This window comes from Propithecus coquereli, unplaced genomic scaffold (assembly GCF_000956105.1).
Source record: "Propithecus coquereli isolate 6110/MARCELLA unplaced genomic scaffold, Pcoq_1.0 Scaffold301, whole genome shotgun sequence".
Classification (NCBI taxonomy): domain Eukaryota; kingdom Metazoa; phylum Chordata; class Mammalia; order Primates; family Indriidae; genus Propithecus; species Propithecus coquereli.
In genome coordinates, this window is record NW_012148631.1 from 1,875,728 (window position 1) to 1,897,169 (window position 21,442).

The window sequence follows — 21,442 nt, forward strand, 5'->3', positions numbered from 1 at the left end:
TTTGAACATATTTGAACCCATCCATCTACGCTTCCCCTTTCCATCCATCCTTCCATCCACCCCCAGAGAGCCATCTGATCAATATTCATGAAGGATCTGCCTTGTGCCAAGCATAGTGCTGGCACCCATGACTTCTCTGGTCTCCAGGAATATCCTCCCCCCCTCCCCGACTACCCCCGCCTCCGCCCCGCCGCACGCACACACTCCAGCAGGATCCGGGTAACGCAGAGGGCTTTGCCGCCAGTGTCTCGGCTGTGTGGGTGGCTGCACTCTGCCTGAACTCATCTCAGCCCCTGGTGGAGCCTGGCAGTGCAGGAGCACGAAGAGGGGACCCTTGGGCAGTGCAGCCATCGGGACATGAAGAGCAGAGCCCACGTCCTGGCTCCCCCAGCTCCGCCTGCAGCCCACATCAGCCCCGCTCCTTCCAGAACATGATCGACCATGACAGATGAGGCCACGCTTGATGCACAAGGATGTGGTCCACGAGAGCCAGACCCTGTCCTCGTCAGAGGTCTTTGCTTCCTCCTGGGGAAAGCGGGTAGAAGGTGCTAGCAAAGGGGGCCAGCAGGGGGAAGTGGGGAATGGAGTTTGCATTTTCTGACCCAGCGCTGCATTCCAGCCAGGGAGACCCTGTGTCAGGCGCTGCTATAATCACAAGTGCTTTCTACCACCCCTGGACCCACATCGATATTGACGGGATTGTTTTGCTCGCAAAGGTGGAAACTGGGGTTCTGAAAGGTCAAATAACTTGCCCAAGGTCACAGAACAAACCCAGGACTTGAAGCCTGAGCTCCCTGACTTGAAACTCACATCTACTTCCCTGCCCTCTGAAGACCTACCTATGTGTAGTCTCATCACTTCTTAGTTTGCACGGGGTGACCCTACCTGGCTTCTCCGAGCCCCTGCCGCCCCACACTCACCAGCTCCCGTCTTTCCCTCCCGACCTGGTCACAATTTGTGTTGATGAGATGACTTGATTGTCTTCAGCCCTAGATTGCCCGCGTCCGGAGGGCAGGGAGTCTTCTCTCTCCTTGCTCATTATTGATCCACATATTTAGAATAGGACCTGGCCTGGAGATGGTGCTTAACAAATATTCATTGAATGAATGAATGAATAACTCAATGAGCCCCAGAGCCAATAACAATAAAGACCACTTGCAGAGTGCTTTACAGAGAGACGAAGCACTTTCCCTTGACTTTGTCTTTCCACAGACTGATGCCACCCCCATAAAGGGGTTGTGATCATGTTTCACAGGTGGGGAAGCTAAGGCCCAGGTACACATTTAGTAAGAGAAGAGGGGACTTGAAGCCAGGGATGAAGGGCGACACTCTTTCCCCTGCCCTGAAGGATGTCAGTTTGCGTGTCTGTGGAACACTTAGGGAGCTCCAGGCCAGGCGGAGCGGCGGAGGGGGCGGGGGAGCGGGTGTATGCAAAGCAGGAGAGACTCGGCCTTTGCTTGCTAAAAGCTCCAGTCTATTTGAGGAGGCCAGACTTATGCATGCAGAACATTTGGGAAACGGTACGAGACAGCAGCCAGCATAGTGCTGAATTGCACATAATCAGGTGCCAACCACATTGCCTTCCTTAACTAATCTGAGTCTTTTAATACCAGATGGGGACCCTGAGAATAGATTTCCTATCAAACAGACGAAGAGCAAAGATGGAAGCCCAAAGGGAAGGCTGTGGCTTACTCGTTTTTCTACCCCTCTAGCCCAGCACGATGCCTCGCCTGCTGCAATGGGAACAGTGGTGGTCCACCCTCAGCAATGGGCCACCCTGTGTGCCAGGCACCTGCTAAGGGCCTCACAAACGTGATGTCACCAAGCCCTCCCAGCAACACTCCCACGTAGGTACTAATGCGATCCACAAGAAGATGAAAGCAGGGTTCAGAGAAAGCACTCACATGCCCAAAGTCACACAGTCAGAATCAGCATCTGAGCCTTGTTCTAGCAGCCTCCAAAATCCAAACTCTTAATGTGACCCTCTGCTACCGCTGTTTGTGGCGGGAAGGGACTGCTGTTGTCCACGAGGATGGGAAAATAACATGGCTGAGGAAGCAGTGAGTAGGGAAGAAGGGAAGTAGGAGGGAAGGAGAAATGAATTAAGAAAGAGAGAGACAGGTAGAAGGAGAGAGAGAGAGGAATGAAGGAGAGAAGGAGGAAGGGAGGGAGGAAGGGAAAGAACAGGGCTTGTACGTTATATAAACTCAGACGTGCACAGGTGTGTTTTGACAGGGTCCCTGCAGGTCTCTGCCAACCTCACCCCTTCTTTCCTGAACAGCCTCAGAGGGGTGCTTTAAGGAGTTTTGTATGGGAGCTCATGTCAGAGGGAAGGCCTTGCTTCCAGAGCCTTCTGAGGGTGTGGGCTGGCACCAGTGGATGGTGTGTATTAGTCTGCTTGGGAGGCCTTAAGAAAGCACCACAGTCTAGGTGGCTTAAACAACAGAAACTTATTTTCTCACAGTTCTGGAGACTGGAAGTCCAAAATCAAGGTGTCGGCGGGGTTGGTTTCCGGTGAAGCCCCTCCCCTTGGGTGGCAGATGGCCACCTTCTCCCTGTGTGCTCACGTGACCTCTTCTTTGTGCATACGATGGATGTCTTTGGTGTCTCCTTATAAGAACACTAAGTCTATCAGATCAGGGCCCCACCCTTATGACCTCATTTAAACATAACGACCTTCTTAGAGGGGTCCAAATACAGCCCCCCTGGGGAATGAGGCTTCAATATATGAAGTTTGGGAGGACAAAAACATTGAGTCCGTGCCAGGGGTGGACAAGGGAATGATCAGAGCTAGAGATGGTGCAAGAGCTAGCTCACCCTCCAGGTGAAGGAGCCATAGCCATCGGAGCTCAGGTTGGATGGAGCGGCAAGGTCACCTGGTGAGTACACCATGTTGAGAGCAACAGGACAAATGCTCCTGCAGCCAGGGTGGCTAACGAGAGGCTTCCTTGGCACTCCCTCTACACATCTGTTTTGTCACTTCCTCTCTCCCCGTGCTCTCCACTGTGAGTTCCCAAGGGGCAGGGGGTGGGTCCATGATCATCTTCTTTCTCTCTTGCCCCTTGCGCTTACCCATGTACTTCTGTGTGGACACATTCTTCGTGAGCATCTCACGGGTGATGTCTGCTGCATCACACAGTGCGTGTGTGTGTGTGTGTGTGTGTGTTTATCTGCGGATAACACCTACCTCATAGAGCATCATCAGGAATAAATGAACTATTGTGCATGTATATACCTGGTACATGCTAGATACATGAATGAATACATATTTGTTGAATGAATGGGTGGACGAATAAATCTTGACTTGGGAGAGTGTGCTTCTTCCTTTAAGAGGCAAGGATGATATGTTCATTATCAGTGTTTACTTACCAATTGTGTTACTGAGCAAGGAAAATTCATTCATTCATTCATTCATTCATTCAGCATAGATTGACTGCACCCTCGTCAGAAACCAGGGGTTAAGCAGAGAGTCCAGTGTTAAGTCAGTATTGGTTTCTGCCCTTGAGGAACTTGCAGTCCAGAGGGAGAGACAAGGAACGAGAGGGACAATGAGAACCCAAATAATGGGTGCTCTGATAGGAAAAGAAGCCCCACGTGCCCTGGGAACCGACTTGGGGCCAGGGAGGGATTCTTGGAGGGGATGACACCAGAAGTAGATATTCAAGGATGAGCAGCAGGTGGCCAGTGGAGAAAGAGGGGAGGCACATTCCAGGCAGAGGGAACAGCACGTACAAAGGCCCTGAGGTAGGACTATAAAGGCACCTTTGGAAAATAGCGAGGGATCTGTGTGGCTGAGCCCAAAGCGAGCAGCAGCGCATAGGGGGATTGGTAGAAGAAGCCAGGCCACAACAAGGCCTCATAATTCACGTTCAACGGTTTGGACTTTATCTTGGTGACTTCACTTTTTTCCCCCCGCTCAGAGGCCACCTTTGCGAACACCTCTGGAAGCACGTTGCTATTTCTGATCTGTAAAATGGAGCAATTCCTCTCTGCCCTGCTTCTTCAGAGGGTTGTGGGGAGAAGGAAACAGGAGGGTGGCAGCCTAGCCTTCTTTCTGTGGCCTTTCAGGCGCTGTCCTGGCCGTGGCCATCAGGCAGTCTGCAAGTCAGTGGAGCTGAGGGTGAAGTGGCCTGGTGTTCCTCCAGGGGGGTCCCAAGGGGCTGGCAAAGATACCTGGGGTGGCATCACTCTCTCCTCAGCAACGAGCACTCCTCCATCCCTTGAGTCCTGGCTGTCCTAGAGGGTCCCCTGGTGACTCAGGCTCCAGCCTCACCCCATCCCCTTCTTCAGGCAGGGAGGCAGGAGGGAGGCAGGGGCCAGCCCCACGTTCTGCTCCTCATCCAGGACTCCAGGCCTCCTGGGCATACGCAAACCCTGAGCTGGCAGTTAGGAGAGCTGAGGCTTTGACTCTGGTGGGAGCCAGAGCGGGTATGTCCACCTCAGTGGCCCCCAGTGCCCTCATCTGCCGACAGGAGGGTCCCCAGGAGGCCACAACAGCCCCAGACTCTGAGTTCTACTCCCACATCCTGGCTGGGCAACTTCAGGCAAATTTCTGACCCCCAGGAGGCTTCAATTTCTCTCTGTGGTAACAATCAGGCAGGACCTGCCTGACTCACAGGCCTTCGGGGGCCACCCCTTGGGGTCATGTGGTCACACAGCAGCGGGCAATGCAAATGAAGGGGACGTATGTTAGCAAGTGCACCTTCCCTGATGCACAAAATAAGACACGTGATGGGATTTGAGGAAGCATTAAGTGTATAAAGATGAAGAAAACTATTCAGGGTCCCTGGCCAACTCTGGGGCCAGCTGAGGCCCTGAAGGGGCAGCTCGTGGGCTGGAAAGAGGGGAAGCGGCTCCCAAGGGACCCTGTACCCTTGGGGTCCAACTGGGTGCCTGTGTGGCCTTGAGCCGGTGTGAATGTGGTGACTGCAATGCCATTTGGCACCGTGCAGGAGTCTGTGTGCCTGTATGTTTGTGTCTCTCTGTCTAGTGTAGGGTCCTACGGACGCACCTCCGGGCGTATTATGGGCCGCGGGTCTGTCTGCGTGTATGACAGCAGTGTCTGTGTGGGTTTGAGGGACTCGTGCCCATATGGTTGTGGGACTGTGTCTGCATGCGTGCGTGCGTGTTTATGATGCCATATGTTGCTGGACTCTGTGAACTGCAAACACGCTGTGTACGTGTGTGGCAGAGAGGAAATGACTGGGCACGGGTCTGGGAGCAGGCTGGGCAGAGGATACTCAGTGCCAATCAAAAAGGGTCTCCGTGGGAACTCCCCCCAGCTCAGTTTTGGAGGAAGGGACGCTCCTCCTCAGCCTCCCGGGGTCCAAAGCTTGCATTTCAACACCACAAGGACTGAGTCCAGGGGATGGACCCAAACTTGGCCCTTTGGGTAAGAAGCCACGGTAGGGGCTGGGGGTCTTTGTGATCCAGAGTGAGAGCTCACAGAAGGGAGATGGATGCCTAAATCCATCACGGCCCCCTCAATCACTAATGCGACCCCTGCCCGACAGCTGATGGCTAAGAAATGACCGTGCAGGAGAAGGAGAGAGAGGGGGCAGAAACGGAAAACAGAGAAAGCAACGGCCCAGAGGGGCGGAGGGCTCCCCCCCACACACACACACACAATTGCCTGTCATTAGAAGGTGGGCTCTGGCATTGGAAGATTCCGCAGGCACCTCCAGGCCCCATAGAGCAGGAGGGCACCCTCTTGCCGAGACAACTCAGTTAGATGCATGTTTTTCCCTCTCCTGGTTGAGACAGACTCTCCCCCACCTCATGAATTCAGGCAGTGGGTTAAATGAGATTTCCCTTGAAGTCAAATGAAATCACATGCACCCCACACAGGGACACACACACACACACACACACACACACACACACACGTTCTCCCTGGGGGCAAGCCATCTGCTGCCCCCTGAACCGCACCCGTCAGCTAGGTGCCCCGCCCCGGTGAGGGGGGCGCACCCTTGGGGGTCCCGGGCTCTCACCAGGCCAGGCTCCCCGCCCCGCCCCCCGGTGGTTACCCGCCCGCCGCTCCCCCGCTCGGGCTCTCAGCGCGGGCAGGCGGGCGGGCGGGCGCCGGGCGGGCTCCGTTCATTCATGATTGGTACTCGCCCCCCGAGACCCAGCCCGAGCCGGGAGGGGAGCGAGCGCGCGGCGGCAGGGGCGGGCGGAGCGCGGCTCCCGCACCGCGCGGCGCTGGCTCGGCAGCCTCGGCCGGGCGGGCGCCGGCCCCGTGTCCAGCGCCTGGCAGGCTGCGGGGCCGTCCTCGGCCGTGGCGAGGGGACCGGCGGGGCCGGGTGGCGCCGGGAGCGTCCGGCGGGCTGTCGGAGCGGCGGCCGGGGAGGCAGTGCATGTGCGGGCTGAGCGCGGAAGCCAGAGCCTCCGGCGCCAGCCCCAAGCGCTGAAGACCGAGCTGCCCGCGAGCTGCCGGGCTTTTTCTTTTTTTTTCTTTTTTCCCCCTCTCTCCTCCAATTCAGAGTAGACAATCCACACTGATTTCTTCCCGCGGAGGGGAGGGGTAGTGCCCGGGGTCCCAAGTCGCACACAAGTCTTCGCTGCCATGGGGGCCGTCATGGGCACCTTCTCATCTCTGCAAACCAAACAAAGGCGACCCTCTAAAGGTAAGCCACCTCCTCTTCCTTTTGTCCCCCTGGCTGGGTTTGGGGCTGCGGGGTGCTGAGGTGGGTGCGACACCTGCATCCCTTTGTCCGGACCTTGCTCCCCATGAGGAGCTGGGACAGGTTGTGTCCAGAGGAGCGAGAAACCGATGGGAGGGTTGGTGCGAACACCCAGAGGAGGGAGCCAGAGAGGGTGCTGGCCTCAGGGGTGACTGGACCCCCCTGGGGCACCCGGTGCCAGGACCCTCCTCCTGGGGAAATCTCTAAGAGCAGAAGAAAGAGGCACGTTCACAGGTGGGGGAGACTGGGTTCTCTGGTGGAAGTGTTGGGAAGCTCTTCCCGTTCCCATGACGGCTGGCGTTGGTGCAGCTGGGAGCACCCAGCGAGGGTGCTCGCACACGCTCCTCCCGGGCGCCGGGTGCAGACCTGGAAGCCCCAGCGTCAGGGAGGGGGTGCGCTGTCTGCCCGCCCCAATAAACCTCTGCAAGCCAAAAGGAATCAGCTGCTGCCAGGTGGTGAAACTCCCAAGGCTCATGTCCTGGTGGCTCAGGGAGTGAGGGGAGAGGGCATCCCACAAGCTTGCTGCCCAGCTCTGGGAACCTCAGGGGAGTTGAGGGCACCGCCGAGGGGCGGCGGAGAGGCGAGATGACGTCAAGGATTGAAAAGCATAATATCCTGGAGTCCCTTCTGTCTGGCCCTTGTCCCACGGCTGCCTTTCCCTAGCTGAGATGTGCAGATCTCACCCGTGGGAGAGTTGTCGGGTGCGTCCATGTGAAGTGGGGCGGTGGGGGACTATGCAGGCCTCTTAACCAGCAGTTGGAAAGTTGGTGGTTGGAATAAAGAGACTGAAAGTGCTAGGAAAAGGGAAATGATGGGTTTGGTTTTGTTTAATGCTCAAATGCTATTGTGGGTGGTAGGATTTTAAGTAACCTGACACTTAAATGTTCAAGTTCTGCCATTAGAGCCCAGATCCTGGTTATAGGAGGGGCTTGCAGCTCTCACCCCTGATGTGGCTAGTGAGTAGAACTACAGTGGGGTAATGGTGAGCCCCAAGTGCACCATGAGTCTACTCGTAGGACGGGGTTGGTCTCGCCTGGGTTGGGACCCCAGAGCTCCCCCTGGGTATGCTGCCCTTGAAGGCCCCAGGAAGAAGAGGTTCAGGATTCTGGCTCAGCCCCCAGAGACATCAGGCTGGCTGAGCACCAGGAAAAGAGATCTCTGGGTACAGATCGTAGGTGATGAAGCTGGGTTTGCATTTACAGCCTAGAACATGGGAAGAGGCTTCGGCCCCTTTGCCCAGCTGAGTTACGTGTCCTGCTGGCAGGGAAGGCACTGGTTGCCCTTTTACTAGTCCTGAGCAGGACAGGTCTGCAAGCCTTGGCCCAGGGCCTTGACATTCAGAGTTCCACCTCTCGCAGATCCTGGGATGCTGCTGGACCGGGGACAATCCAAATACAGGTCTTTTCTCCCATCATCTATTTGACCACCATGAGGTTGCAGAGGCCAGGGGACCATGGGGACAGGAAACTCGGGGGTTTGTTTTAAAATATTTTTAATGTCTGTGGACCTCCTGGGAGGCAGCTAGGTATCACAAAAAGATCTTGGGCTCTAGAGTCAAGTAGAGTCTGGGTGTGAATCCCAGCTTCATCACTCCCTCCCTCCAGGACCTTAGGCAAGTCCCCTTACCTCTGTAAGCTTCAGTTTTCTTATCCATAAAATGGGTGAGAATGCTACTTCCAGGAGGGTATGTAGGACGTAGAGGGAGGGAGGAGCGTGTCTCATATACTGTGTTGTCTGAAACCCCCAGGACCCAGAGGAGGTTGTTGTAAGGATGTGGGGGTCAAACGAATGATGACTAAGGAGCACCTTGCATAGGGCTGGGAAGAGAGTAAGAACTCAGACATTACTGTCTAACATTCCCTCTTCCTACCCACACTCCAGGTCACCCTGGATGAATTCCTTCAGGGTACCCAGAAGCCAAAGCTCTTGCTTCTTTCTCAGGATTCTAAGAAAGAGAAGAGAGGTTACCAGCATTCAGTGTGCCCCTACTGTGTGCCTGGCACAGTGCTGGGTGCTTTATCTGCACTCTCTCATTTAACCCTCACAACAGTGTTTGTCAGAAGCTCACTGCAGGTCCAAGGCCATCGGATGGACCTCCAAGACAAGCGACCTAAACCCTGAGTGCTCAGCCCCTCTTGCACAGAACCTTACGCCACCGGTTTGAATTGTCCAGGAATCTAGCTCAGTGGAAGGCTAGTCAGCAAAGACCCTTGCAAAGGAGACAGCTTGGAAACATGGAGCGAGTTCTGGCTGGGGAGGGTAGTGGTTAGGGGTCCCATCCTGGCCAAGTCACTTTCCCCCTTGGGCCTTGGTTTCTCCATTGTAAAAGGAGAGACATTTCCACAGGTTCTGTTTGGTTCTCAAATTGTAAGATTTTTGTTGTTGATGCTCTCATCAGAGCTGCTGCTATGATCTCTGGGACGTGAGGCTCAGATCTAATTAAAAGCAGTCAGAGGAGAGTGGTTGGGATTTTTCAACTTAAGCATCAATCTCCCTGCTGGGTTCAAATTCGGACTCTGCCACTTACTAGCTGTATGACTAAGCCTTGTTTTCTTCAACTATAAAACAGGGACAGTAGTAGTTACCATCTTAAAATAGCTGTTGTGTTGTGTGGATTTCAAGGATAATGCAACTCAAATATTTAGCACAGGCTCTGCTACATAATAAGTGGTCAGCAAATTTTAGGTACTGTTCAATTTACGTCTCTGTTATTCGGGTCTTCCAAATGCCCAGAGTAAGGCCATCTTGGAAGTAGGCAGTACTTCTAAGAATCTTAACAGTTCATTTCTGGAATCCTCTTCCAGCCCTTTCCAGGTAACTAGGACCAAAAATCCAGGCACAGAGATGCTGGTCCTTTGCTGCAGCCCCCAGTGACCTCTGCTCTGTTGCTAGTCCTGAAAACATCATAGCCTGCTCAACTAAAACCCTGAATGCTTTGAAAATACAAGGTGGAAGTACATACATATTTTTAAAATAGGCCAAAAACTCCACGTGATTAGTGCTGCCAGAGGAATGCACCTAGCCTAACCTGGGTGTTCAGAGAGAGCTCCCTAAAGGCAGCAGGATCTAAAGTCATTTAAGGGCCATGCCACTGAATAAAAATATTCAAGTTCATTTCCTGTCCTTCTCTCTGTTTGGAATCTTTGTGTGTCTTTAATTAAAAAATTGGAAAAGCCCTGCTTTTGGGATTCAGCCTGTGCATCCCAGTCCCAGGTAGAATTTCTGGCTCAACACTGTTGCATGTGCTCATCATACCAAGGGCTGCTCCTGGGCACGCATGGGTAAGTGAGACAGGTTAGGGTGTCAGGAATAACCAGAGGAGGGTCATTCAGGAGCAGCTGCTGGGCCTGTGGGAGGCAAGAGAACTTAGAGAAACATCGCTAGACCAAGGCCATCTCAAAAGAGATTTGCCTATAAGCAAAGAATCCCACATTGCAGGAATGGCTGGGTTATAAATCCTCCATGACCAGGTGAAAGCTTTCGGAACTTTCAGAAAGGGCTGCGCTTTGGATTACCAGAATGCTCATCGCGTAGGTGCGTGAACCAAATCCCATAGCTATCAGATGCTTTTTCTAAGGCCAGATGGCAAGTCAGAGGCAAATACGGCACCGGTCTCCTGGCTGCTAGATCAGTGAGCACCTTGGAGAGCTCACGAAAGCGGAGAGTACCCGAGGAGGCCAGGTTTGGGGTTTATCGGTCAGGGCAGCGTGTTTTACCCAGAGAGAGCTGGGAGACCAGCAAGAGGCAGAGAGGCAGAGCAGAGCAGTAGCCCCGCCATCACACAGTCCTGTGCTCAGGGGGCCTTTTGCAAGTCATTCCACCTTGCACGTGCCAGTTTCTTTGACTATAAAGGGGGAATGCTAATTTATAGAGACCTTGTGCCTTGGGCATTACCAGTGTCTGCATCTTTGCCCATCCTTTTAACTCTGTAATACCCTTTCTCCCATCCCTACCTCCTTGTCTAATAGTTAAAATGCCACTCACGTTCCAAGACCTCACGCAGGTCTTTCCATATTCAGGAAGCCTTTTCCAAGCCCCAGAGAGAAGTGACTTCTCCCCTGTGAGCTCCCGAATTCTTTTAAAGTGTACATTCTTGTCATTCACAAGTCTTGCTAGGAATTAGGCTATCAGTGGAGGGGCTAACCCCTCTTGCCCAACCAGAGTACAGGTTTTTTGAGGCAGGAACCTTGTCTGACTCATTCTTCACAACAGCCAGCTTGGTTCTTTGCACATAGTAGGTACTCAATAAATATTACCTGAAGGAAATTATAAATAAGGGAATGGTTGGCTGTTCTTCATTATCTCCTAGATTTTGCAGACCCTGCAGAAAAAGTTAGCTTCCCACTGGAGTTTCAGTTACCAGCCCCCTGCCTGGAATGAATTCTGTTATTTGGTCTGCTGGCTTTGAATTTGCTTTGTCCATGAAATGTACCGAACCTGTTTACCATTTAGCAAGAAAGTGCTGAGAACAGTGTTCCTACTCCCAGCCCCCTGATAGTCACAAAAGTGAGGGGAGCCCACACACAGTGCCAAGCACTGTTCTGGTCCCTCAGTCCCAGAAGCAGCTCAGTGGAGCTCAAGATTAACAGAAAGAGGGAGATGGAAAAGCCTGGAAGATGGAGGGGACTTACTGACTAAAATCAGTGGGGTTTTTCGAAAAGGACCAAGGTTTGGACCTCTCTTTGTCCACTGGGAGGGCTTTGTTCCATAAACGCATGCTAAATGTGCAAATGCCTACCTTAACATGAGGGTGAAAGGATGAATGATTGAATGAATGAGGGAATCAGTAAATGAGCAAATGAACGTGGAAGCAAATGAATTATCAAAGGGATGACAGAAGGAATGATTGAATAAAGCGTTCATGAATGAACAAATGTGTCCATAAATGAGTGAATGAATGATGAAGTCCTAGAAAAGCTATAATAAAAGACTGTCTTTTCACTAAGAGAATTTATAGTCATGCTTCCCAAATCCTGGATGTAAGCCCCCCACCATGAAATTTGGAAGGAGTCAAGGAATAAGAAGCCCTCATGCAGATAATTAACAGTAAACTTAAAGCAAATGCTTCCTAGAAGGCTGAAAATTATAAATTCAGTCAAGAGTCCTGGTCATTTTTTGGATCCCAGTAGGTGTGCAGTGTCCTTGGGGAAGGTAGGAAGATGGGGAGGTATCTCTACATTTTCACTCTTTTGTTGAAACAAAACAAGGACTGACCCACGATGACTTCCCTTGTGTTTCAGGTTCCCGTTTACCTTGTTTTCATGAGATCAGAACCTGTATATTTGCCCACTTACTATTTGTTCACTTAGCCAATCCCATAATTGTCCTGTAACATTGCTTCCCTGATGTCATTTCTGCCCAAGATCCACTCCGGCTTCCTCAGCCTCCCTCCACCTCCATCTCTGCATTTGCCCGGGCCAGCTCCTATACATCCTTCAAAGCCTCTTTCAATGTTACCCCTCTGGGAAGCCCTCCCGGGCTCCTATAGGCAGAGCACATCTCTCCTGTCTCTGTTCCCCCACAGCTGTTGCTACTTCCCCTCACTATAATCCTGAACACAATGTAAGGTGGTCATTATGCGTTTACACAGTTATCTCTCTGACTAACTCTCAGGGACTGAGTGTTATTCCGGGGCCTCTGTCCGGCCTGATGCTGGATCCAGATGTGATAGATGCCGGCTGCATGGAGGTGAGGATGGATCGGCCAGGATGTGTGTGCTTATGGCTCGAGAGTGTGGAGTGCAGTGGTGCAGATGAGAAATCCAGGTCTGCTCCTGTAAAATTCTGCATAATGGCCCTGGAGCCGATGTTCCCATTCATCAGGCAGAGAAGAAACGGTATTGAGGGAGGAGGGGAGAGACAGAGAGGGAGAGATTTACTAAGAGTCCTAGGGCCTTCGGAGGAACTTGACTTATCTTTAAATGCTTCACCTCCCTCCAGGTAGTATTTTAAATAGGTCACCTTCTGCAAGTAGTTGTAATCCGTTGGAATATTGCTAGCTTCCCATGCCCTAGTCTGGGCATAGTACTTTGGATTAATTCTTGTTGTTCCAGACCAAGCTAAAAGCCTCGTTGGTACAGTGGGGAGAAGTAGGAGTCACACTCCACTCAAACCAGGAAAATAGGAATAGGATGGTGTAATGGTTAGGACCACTGGGTTAAAGTAAGAGAGTGTCGGGGTGCAACCCTCCTCTGGCGATTCATCGCTGGACCTCTTTGAGCCTCAGTTTCCTCCTCTGTGAAATGGGGGCAATGTCAGTGTCTCCCTTATGGGGCTGTGTGAAGGCCAAGGAGGGAGTGAGCACAGGCGAGGTGGTTTCAGCAGGTGGGCTAATGCTGGCTTTGCTGCTGCCTTTTGTGCCATCTCAGGGCAAGTTCCTTCCACCTGTATGATGACTGTGTTACCCTTGGCAATCTCTTTGCCCCTTCAAGCTGTGGCCTCTGATTTCATCCCTCTGAGACCCAGAACTACCACATCCATGGTCACCAAAACCCTGAGCAGCTCCTCTGGCGACTTCTATGGGAAGTTGTTGATTTTCACAGTAAAAGAAATTCCCCACTGTGAGATGTGACAATGGGCACGTCTGCTAGGATTAATGATAATACTGGCTAAAATTGTCCGACCTCCACTCAGTGCCAGCCACCTTGCTCTGCCCTTTCCTGCGTTATTGTATTAACTCCCACCCTGGACGACAGAATGCTGTTGTAGTTCCCATTTTGCAGATGAGGAAGCCGAGGCTCTAAGAAGGGAAGTGTCTTGCTTAGGGTCAGAGCTTGGGGATAGCAGAGCCCAATTCTGGCTGATCCCAGAGCCTGAGTTTAGCCACCGCACCAACCTCCTCCCCTCCTGGCTTTGCGTCTGGAGCCTGGGGGGCCTGCGTGGGAAAACAGACAAAACGGGTGCACGAAAGTTGGGGAGAAGGCATTCAAGGATAGACCTAAGCACCTCATTAGCCATACCGAACAACTGAGCTGCTTGCAGGCCCTGAGCAAAACACTTTTAGCCCCATCTCAAACCACCCCTGTATCTGTTTCCTTTTAATCTGACACTGCAAAAGCCTGAATATGAAATGATTGGGGGCAGAAGGCCAATTAGCAAATTCATTAATAGGATTAAACATCTGTCCTCTGCTCTAATCACTTATGTGAACTAAATTTTCTCCCTTTGTTATAGCCAGGATTGCCTGTCATGGAGGGATCGAGCATTTAAATATCTCCAAGTATGTTAGAATTTTAGACCTTCAGAAGCAGGCAGCAGGACTAGTCAGATGTTTCACATCGTCCGGAGGGGAAGGAAGTCCCCTCTAGGGCAGATGAGTGGTTTTCCCACAGTCACACAGCTGGAGTGTCAGGCCTGGCATCTGAACCCGAGGCTTCCCCGGCCCTGCTTGTCTCACATGAATTGCTATAGAGTCAGATTTCCCCAGATTAGCATTTCTCCAATTGAGCTTTTTTCTATCTGTCTCTCCCTCCCTCCTTCCCTCCCTTCCTTCCTTCTTTCCTTCCTTCCTTCCTTCCTTCCTTCCTTCCTTCCTTCCTTCCTTCCTTCCTTCTTGCCCTCCTTCCTTCTTTTTTTAAATAATAAAACAGAAGTGCAGTACTACATGCCCATTTAGTTTAAATTTATTAATTGTAAATGTTACGCCAGCCAAGCAAGAGCCTGAATCTTGATTCTACTAGCCGTCACCTTAGCTATACCTCCAGATTTTCTGCTACCCAAACATGTGATGAGGAGATGGAAAATTCAGGGTCTTCACCTAGGTTGTTTCTAAGAACATAGGCCAGTACAAGGTGCGGGACAGAGCCGTGTGGACTGCCACTAGAGACCTCCGCACATAAAGGATTTCACTGATAATGCTCAGAATGCCAGAGCAGGCTGGCAGCCTGATTTATGTACAAAGCCTTTGTGTGGGATTTGAAACCAGAAAATTTGACAAGTTAGTAAGAGTCTAAATAGACAGAGGAAGGATCCGAAGCATGAGAGTCCAATGCCTTTTCCAGGAAGCATGATAGGACCACTCTGTTGGGGGAAAAAAAAATCTAATCTCTTTTTCCTTTTTAGAGTAGTGCTGTGATAGTTATATTGTTACTCTCACTTTGCAGAGTAGGAAACTGAGGCTCAGGGAGCTTCTTGATTGGCTAGTGATTGGACAGCAGGGACTGGAGCCTGTCTGATTGTCAGGCCCTCTCACGTGGCCTCCTGTCTGCAGCTGGAGGGCACGTCCAGGACACGCAAGCCTCCGATGCCCAAGAAGAGGCTGGGCAATTACCGCCAGCTTCCTGGCTCCCAGGGACTGAAAATGACAGCCACCAGCCTCCTGTTGGCCCTGTCAGCCCCTCACCCATGCCAGCCTGGCCCCAGAGTGACAGGAGGGCTCTGGTGGAGACCACGCAGCTCCCAGCTGCCTTGGGGAAGCCGGTGCACTTGCATTCAGGCGGCTGAGGCTGCGCTTTCCTGTCGCTGGGATTCACCGATGTGGGACTCTCCCAGACGGCCAAGTCGCACCCTAGACAGGGGTCTCCCAGGGAGGCTTTCCCTCCCACCGAAGTCAGCACTGCAGTGATCCTGTCCCCGTCGTCTCCCCACTCAGGGCTGCTGAAACAGTGAAATCCCTCTAGGGAAGTTGCTAAAATCTGGATTTTCCCCATGATGACTACTCTGGTGACTTTTCTGGATATAATATGCTTTCAAAACAAGTTTTTTTCACCATTTTTGGTGCCTCTACTTTGATGGTGTTTTAAGCATCTTCTGAGTGTACCTATCAGATATTTCAGCATCAGAGATGGAACCAGACAGGAAAAAGAGAAAAACTGATCTGTATTGGGCACCTACTGTGTACCAGGGACCCTGCAAGGTATTGACAAAATAACAGTAACAGAAATAACATTTAAATTGTCCTTATAGTAATAATAACAAGAATAGCAAGAAGAAGAAGCAACATTTATGTAGCACTTTGTGCCAAGTGCTATTCTAGGTGCGTTTGACACTAAACTAATTGAATCCTCACAACAACCCTGTGAGGTGGGTGCCACGATTACCCCACGTGACAGAGGCAATGTCAGACTGTGAGAAGTAGGCACTGATCCCCCCATTTTCCAGATGAGGAAACTGAGGCTCAGGAAGAAGTGACTTGCCCAAGCCCCCAGGTGGCTGGAGGAGGAACAGGATTCACACCAGCCCTGCCTGCCTCCAGGCCCTGCTCTTGACTCTCCCAGCGCAGGCCTAATGCACTTCCTAGAAGCGCCTTGTTACGTGATGTGTCCCAGAGCCGAAGATCGAAGACCAGGGTCTAAAGACTGAGTGTTGCTGAATCTTGTCCGAATCTTCTCAGAGGCACCCGGCCGCTCCCGGTTTCCTACCACATCCGTCCTCACTGTGTGCCACCATCCCATCCTCCCTGGTTCTGCCCTTGCCACGTGACCACTTTACACGCTCGTCCGCTTTGTGCCCCTCTACTGCAGCCGAGTCCGGCTCCCATCCGCCTTCTCCTGAAGGAGAAGCTGCTGGAGGAGATGAGAGCTACGTAGGACACAGTCTTTGCCCTCAAAGAGCTTCGCTCTGGTGGTAGTAACTACTACCATTTACATTAACAGCAAACCTGTGGAGCTCTGTGCGCTGGACACTTCAGCAGCTTGGTTTTATTTAAGCCTTATAGTGTCCTGAGGAAGTGAGCACTGTTCCCAAACCCCTTCCGGAGGAGCAAACCGAAGACTAGGGAGCATAAGCGGATGCCTAGTGCATCATGTCTTATAAGTGGGTGAACCAAGATTTGACCTCAAATGGTTTGACTCGAGTGCCTGCGTGCTTATTGGACGGACGAGGCTGTACCTGGGCATCCAACCACACTGCACTACAGATTGTGTGACACCGTGGGGGCTCAGAGACAGGGAGAGCCCCTCTACCTGAGAGCAGGGGCTGGACAATCACAGAGGATGCCTGAAAGAGGCGGGGCTTGGCCCAAATGTGAATGCAGATTAAAGAAGTTCTGGACAGGAGGACAGGATGAGCAGGCATGGAAGTAGGCAACAGGAAGGGGAGGAGGAATGAAAATCAGTGGCGATGTGTACTTTTGTGACTTTGAGGATTTAACAGAAAGGCTGTCATAAAAAATGGGAGGGAACAGGATGGAGGCAGGGACCAGAGTGGGCTGTCCATGTTCAGGAAGGCGGGGAAGGGGTCCTGGGAGGCAGCAGACAACAGGGGTGAGGAAAAGGCTGAGTAAGTAGGATGGGGACCGTGTCCCTCCACCCCCACGCATGTCCCCCCAAAGTCCCCCGGGACTGCTCCAGCCCTCATCCACCCCCACCTACACCCTTCCCAGGGCACTCACTGTTTGTCCCCATGATTTAGCAGTTGATGACCTTGAACTGATGAGTAATCATTCCCTGTAAACATGCTTGACTCTTCAGCAAGAGTATCCTTTCCTCAAACCCTGGACCATTCTGCCCTCTGAGCTTCTCTGAGGAGCCTGGTACAGTCTGGGCACACAGCTAGTCCTTGGTGACTTGAATTGATATTTCACAGAGATGCACAAGACTTGGGATTCTGAATTGTAATTAATGCAGCAGAGAAACTTGAGGATGGCTTTGAGGCCCCCCACAGTACACCCACGGGATATGAACGTCAAGAGTGTGGTTCATACGTGGTCCGCTATGGGGACCATAGTGTATTGGCGGCCATTCGAGTACGGCTTAGAGCTGATGGAGAGAAAAAGGTACGATGTGTTGGGTGAAATAGAACTGAAGGCCAGTCCTAGCTTCCCCTTCGTGAAGCTGTGGTTTAAATGAATTGTTTAACCCCTTTCTGCATGTCAATTTCTTCATCTACTAAATAACCGCAGTCCTGGTACCAACTCATTGGATTGTCACGAGGATTAAATGAGATAATGTGAATGTGAATGTTTAGTAAACTGTAAGGCAACGCATAAACGGTGAGGATCAAAATTAGATGATGATAATTGGTCATAGTGATAATGATTTTATTTATGTATTTATTTATTCATACTTACTGGTTATAGCAGCAGGTAGTAATGATTTTGATGGCGGTGGTGGTAGTGATGGTGCTGATAGTGTTGGTGGTGGAAACAGTCGGTAGTTGGAGGTGGTGATGGTGGCGGTGATGGGGCTGGTATTATTAGTGGTGGTGATGATTATAGGAGGGATAACATTGTTGATGATGGCAGAGGTGCTGGTGACAGTAAGATAGTAGTGGCGTTAATGATGATAATGATGGTGATGTCAGAGAATAATGATGTTAGTGGTAACAGTGATGATTACAGCCGAGATAATGTTGCTGCTCATAGGAGTGGTGGTGGAAGTGACAATAGCGATGGTGGTGGTGTTGGTGTTGATGGGAGTGATAATGGTGGTGTGGTGGTGGCAGTGGTGACAGTGATGGTGGTGTGGTGGTGGTTATGGAGGTGGTGTTGGTGTTGATGGGAGTGATAATGGTGGTGTGGTGGTGGCAGTGATGACACTGATGGTGGTGTGGTAGGGACAGTCGTGATTACAGACGGTGTTAGTGGTGGTCGGGATGATAATAGCAGGGCTGATGCTGGCGATGGTGGCGGCGATACAGTGGTATTCACGGTAGCGCTGCTGGCAGGACGACACTGGAGGTAGCAGCACTGGCAGATTTGAGGCAATCATTCCCTTTGTCAGATTGACTAGGCTGCACAGGATTTCCAACCCTTCGAACTTGAATTCCCCCAGGTGTATTTGTCAAAGTAGGAAAGAACAAGACAAATGAGCTCATGCCTACAGATTTCTTCTCTTGTTCATGATTGGTACTTTCAGAATCATTAAATATAAGCCGCCTTCTTGACATTTGCATTCGAGCATGTAGCACGGTGCCATGCCCAGTACATAGTCCAGTCTTCAATAAATATTTGTGAAATGAAGGAATAAACTAGCAGAAGGACACAAGCCTTGCTCTTGGATGAACTCATCAGAGTTAACTGTCCCATCTTCAAAGATAACGAGGGGTTATAAGGCCCCAGTGCCCGTCGCATCAGAATATACCTGCATCAACGCCATGCAGCATGGACAGTGCAGTGACCCCTCTTATCTGGCAAGCTGGGAAGGCTTGTTGGCACCTACTCTGCCCCTGGGAGCCCACTGGGTGTCAGCCTGGCCTGACCCCTTGTACCCAGCACCCTGCCCTCAGAGGTAGGGCCTGTTCTGCTCTAATTCTGCACTAACTGAACACAAGGAATGGTGGAGAAAATGGCACCTCCTGCCAGCTGCCCTGGAGACCCCACGCCTCGCTCCCCAGTGGCCCTGCCATGCAGCAGGGATGAGAGGCACGTCCTGGCTCTGGAGATGTTCTTCTTGGCAGCAAGTCCTCCCCTGATGGCGGGAGGGATTACAGAAGTGGCCTCAGGTGCCAGCGCCCCCACCGCCCACCCTCTCTTCTCTAGCAGGTCACAGGCACCTGTAGAGTCTCTGTTCACTGGGTGTGGAACAGGAATAATCCTGTGCCAACCTCCTAGGGTTCTCATGGCTTTTAGGCATGTGGCACGTAGTGAGGGATCAATAAATGGTTGCAGATATTAAGTTTAGTATCATTTATTATTATTATTATTAGTGGAGACATTGAGCTAGTAAGCAGTGGATAATGATAGACCAGAGATTTGTGTGTCTCTTTGGTGGAACATGTGTGGCTTGGATTCACCTTGAACCCTCTGATCCCGGCACTGAGGTGGGTCCACTGTTGGACACATGGTACTTACTGGTGGGGCTGTTGAGAAGGATGGGGTGAACCATAGGCATTTGGGTCCAAGCGCTGTTCTATGGGTAAGGAGTAAGATTTGGAGACTGAACAGTCTTGGATTTCCACCCCAGACTTGCCTTTCCCTGGCCACGTGACCCCAGGTGAGTGCTTCTGCTGAGCCTCCGTTTCTTCGTGTGCCTGGCGAGGTTAGTGAGACTGACCACATGGGCTCCTTGGCAGAGCACGAGAAGTGAAGTGTAAACGGAGTGAGGGCGGGAATCTGCCTCTGAGGCAGCACAGGACGGAAGGGAATGGGAAGACCAAAGTGGTTTTTGGATTAGAGCTTCCTGCAGCCTTTATCTGTCTCTGGAGTTGATTTATTATTCCCCCAAAAGCTGGAACAAAGTCAAGAAACAGGAGGAAGGAAGGGAGAGAGATGGGTAATAAGAGTATGGAAGAAAATGGAAGCATGGAGGGTGCGGGTAGCAGCTGCCTGCCCACAGCAAGCTCCACAGCGGGGAAATTCATTGGTGGTCGTCACTTTTATTGTTGCGATTGTTCCTGTTAAAAGATGTAGAGGGGACTCCAGGTAGAAGGAAGAGCTCAAGGAAAGACACAGGGTGAGTGAAAGCGAGAAGAGATGAACAACACCTAGGCTGAATTTCCTCAAGCTCACGAAGCACCCTGTGCAGTCTGCAGAGGATGTGGAAACTGAGGCAGGCTGTCCCCTGAACTTCTGCTACCACCCAATGACTCCACATATCCAACGGGGAGTTCATCAAAGGGTGTCTGGTGTGTGCACGTGTGTAGGGAGGATGAAGCGTGCTTCTTTGCATATGACATCAGACAATGGGCTGGCCACTCCCCCAAATCATCTCATTTCATTGTCACACAACAACACTACGAGGCAGAATCTCCTGTCATCTTTATTTTGTAGATGAGAAAATTGAAGCTCAGAGAGAAGTGAAGACCAGCCTAAGGCCACATTGCTGCTAAGTGCAGGGGCAGTGTTGGAACCCAGGCCCGCCTGTCCCCTTAGGTCTCAGAGATTCTATCCCTACTACTAGTATTAGCTCTGTCTGACATTTTGGGAAACTGAGGCTCAGGAAAGCTGTTTCCTTGCACAGCCTACTCGAAGTAGCGTGAGGCTAAATCCCAGTTCTGTCCGCTCCTTGGTCCCCTCCCTGGTACATCATTGGACAACACAAAATCTTCCATCTCCTTTCTGATCATCCTCCCTTTCTTGGCTGTCTTCCAAAACTTTGGGGGAGCAATAAATAAACCAAAGTTTCTCTGTTTCTCTGCTGAAAGACAAAGAAACATTATAGGAAGCTCCAACCCCAAAACATTTTGGTGTTTGCACGACCTCCGTCTGAGCTGCCGGGGAAACAAACCCTCCTCCTCTGCCCCAGCATTGCCCTAATATGCTGGTGGGCAGCAGCCAGACTCCAGGGCTGGCATGCATTGGCCCCGCCCCTTCTCAACCCAGAACCCGCTTGATTCAGAAGGTGCTGCATGTGATGGTGACGTGCACAGACTTAGAAGTCAGGCGATGCTGTTCTGGAACCTGGCTCTGCCTTTCTTGAGCTGTGTGGCCTTGGGTAAGGCACCTACTCTGTCTGAGCCTCAGCTCCTTCTCTGCAAAATAGAGGTGATATCTCCCTTTTAGGGTTGCTGTGAGGATTAACCGAAAAGGTGTATATAGAACACCTGTTCCATCATAGACACTCATTCGAGAGTTAACAACTGAACCATGAGTCTCGGGCAACAGACCTGAGAAGAATAGGTTCCTCTGCAACCACAACCCTAGTCCCCAGCACAAATATGACCATTCCTGGCATGTGCTATCCCTCCCTCATCCATTACCCATGGCAGACATCGATCATGCATGCATCACAAGACTTTTTCCTTCTAAGCTAGAAAGTGAACCTCAGAATCCTTCTTAACACAGCACTCCAAGCAGTCACTGAATACAGTTGGCGTGAGAGATAGATGAAGTTTATTTGCATCCCAGTTCTGACCTAGTCCACATTTCCTGCTCCTTCTGCT

General features: G+C 51.4%; 1 protein-coding gene across 3 annotated transcripts in view; it reads left to right on the forward strand.

Moving 5' to 3' along the window:
• The window catches only part of KCNIP1 (Kv channel interacting protein 1), a 355,148-nt gene that overhangs the window by 125,729 nt on the left and 207,977 nt on the right, over positions 1 to 21,442 (forward strand). For 2 of the 3 annotated variants that reach the window (XM_012649692.1, XM_012649694.1), the window contains exon 1: positions 6,063 to 6,626. The exons of the other annotated variant lie outside the window; for it this stretch is intronic. In XM_012649692.1, the coding sequence (XP_012505146.1) occupies positions 6,566 to 6,626 (61 nt within the window). In that variant the 5' untranslated portion in view covers positions 6,063 to 6,565. Of the gene's footprint in view, positions 1 to 6,062; positions 6,627 to 21,442 lie in introns of those variants that run through there. 3 annotated transcript variants of the gene reach the window in all.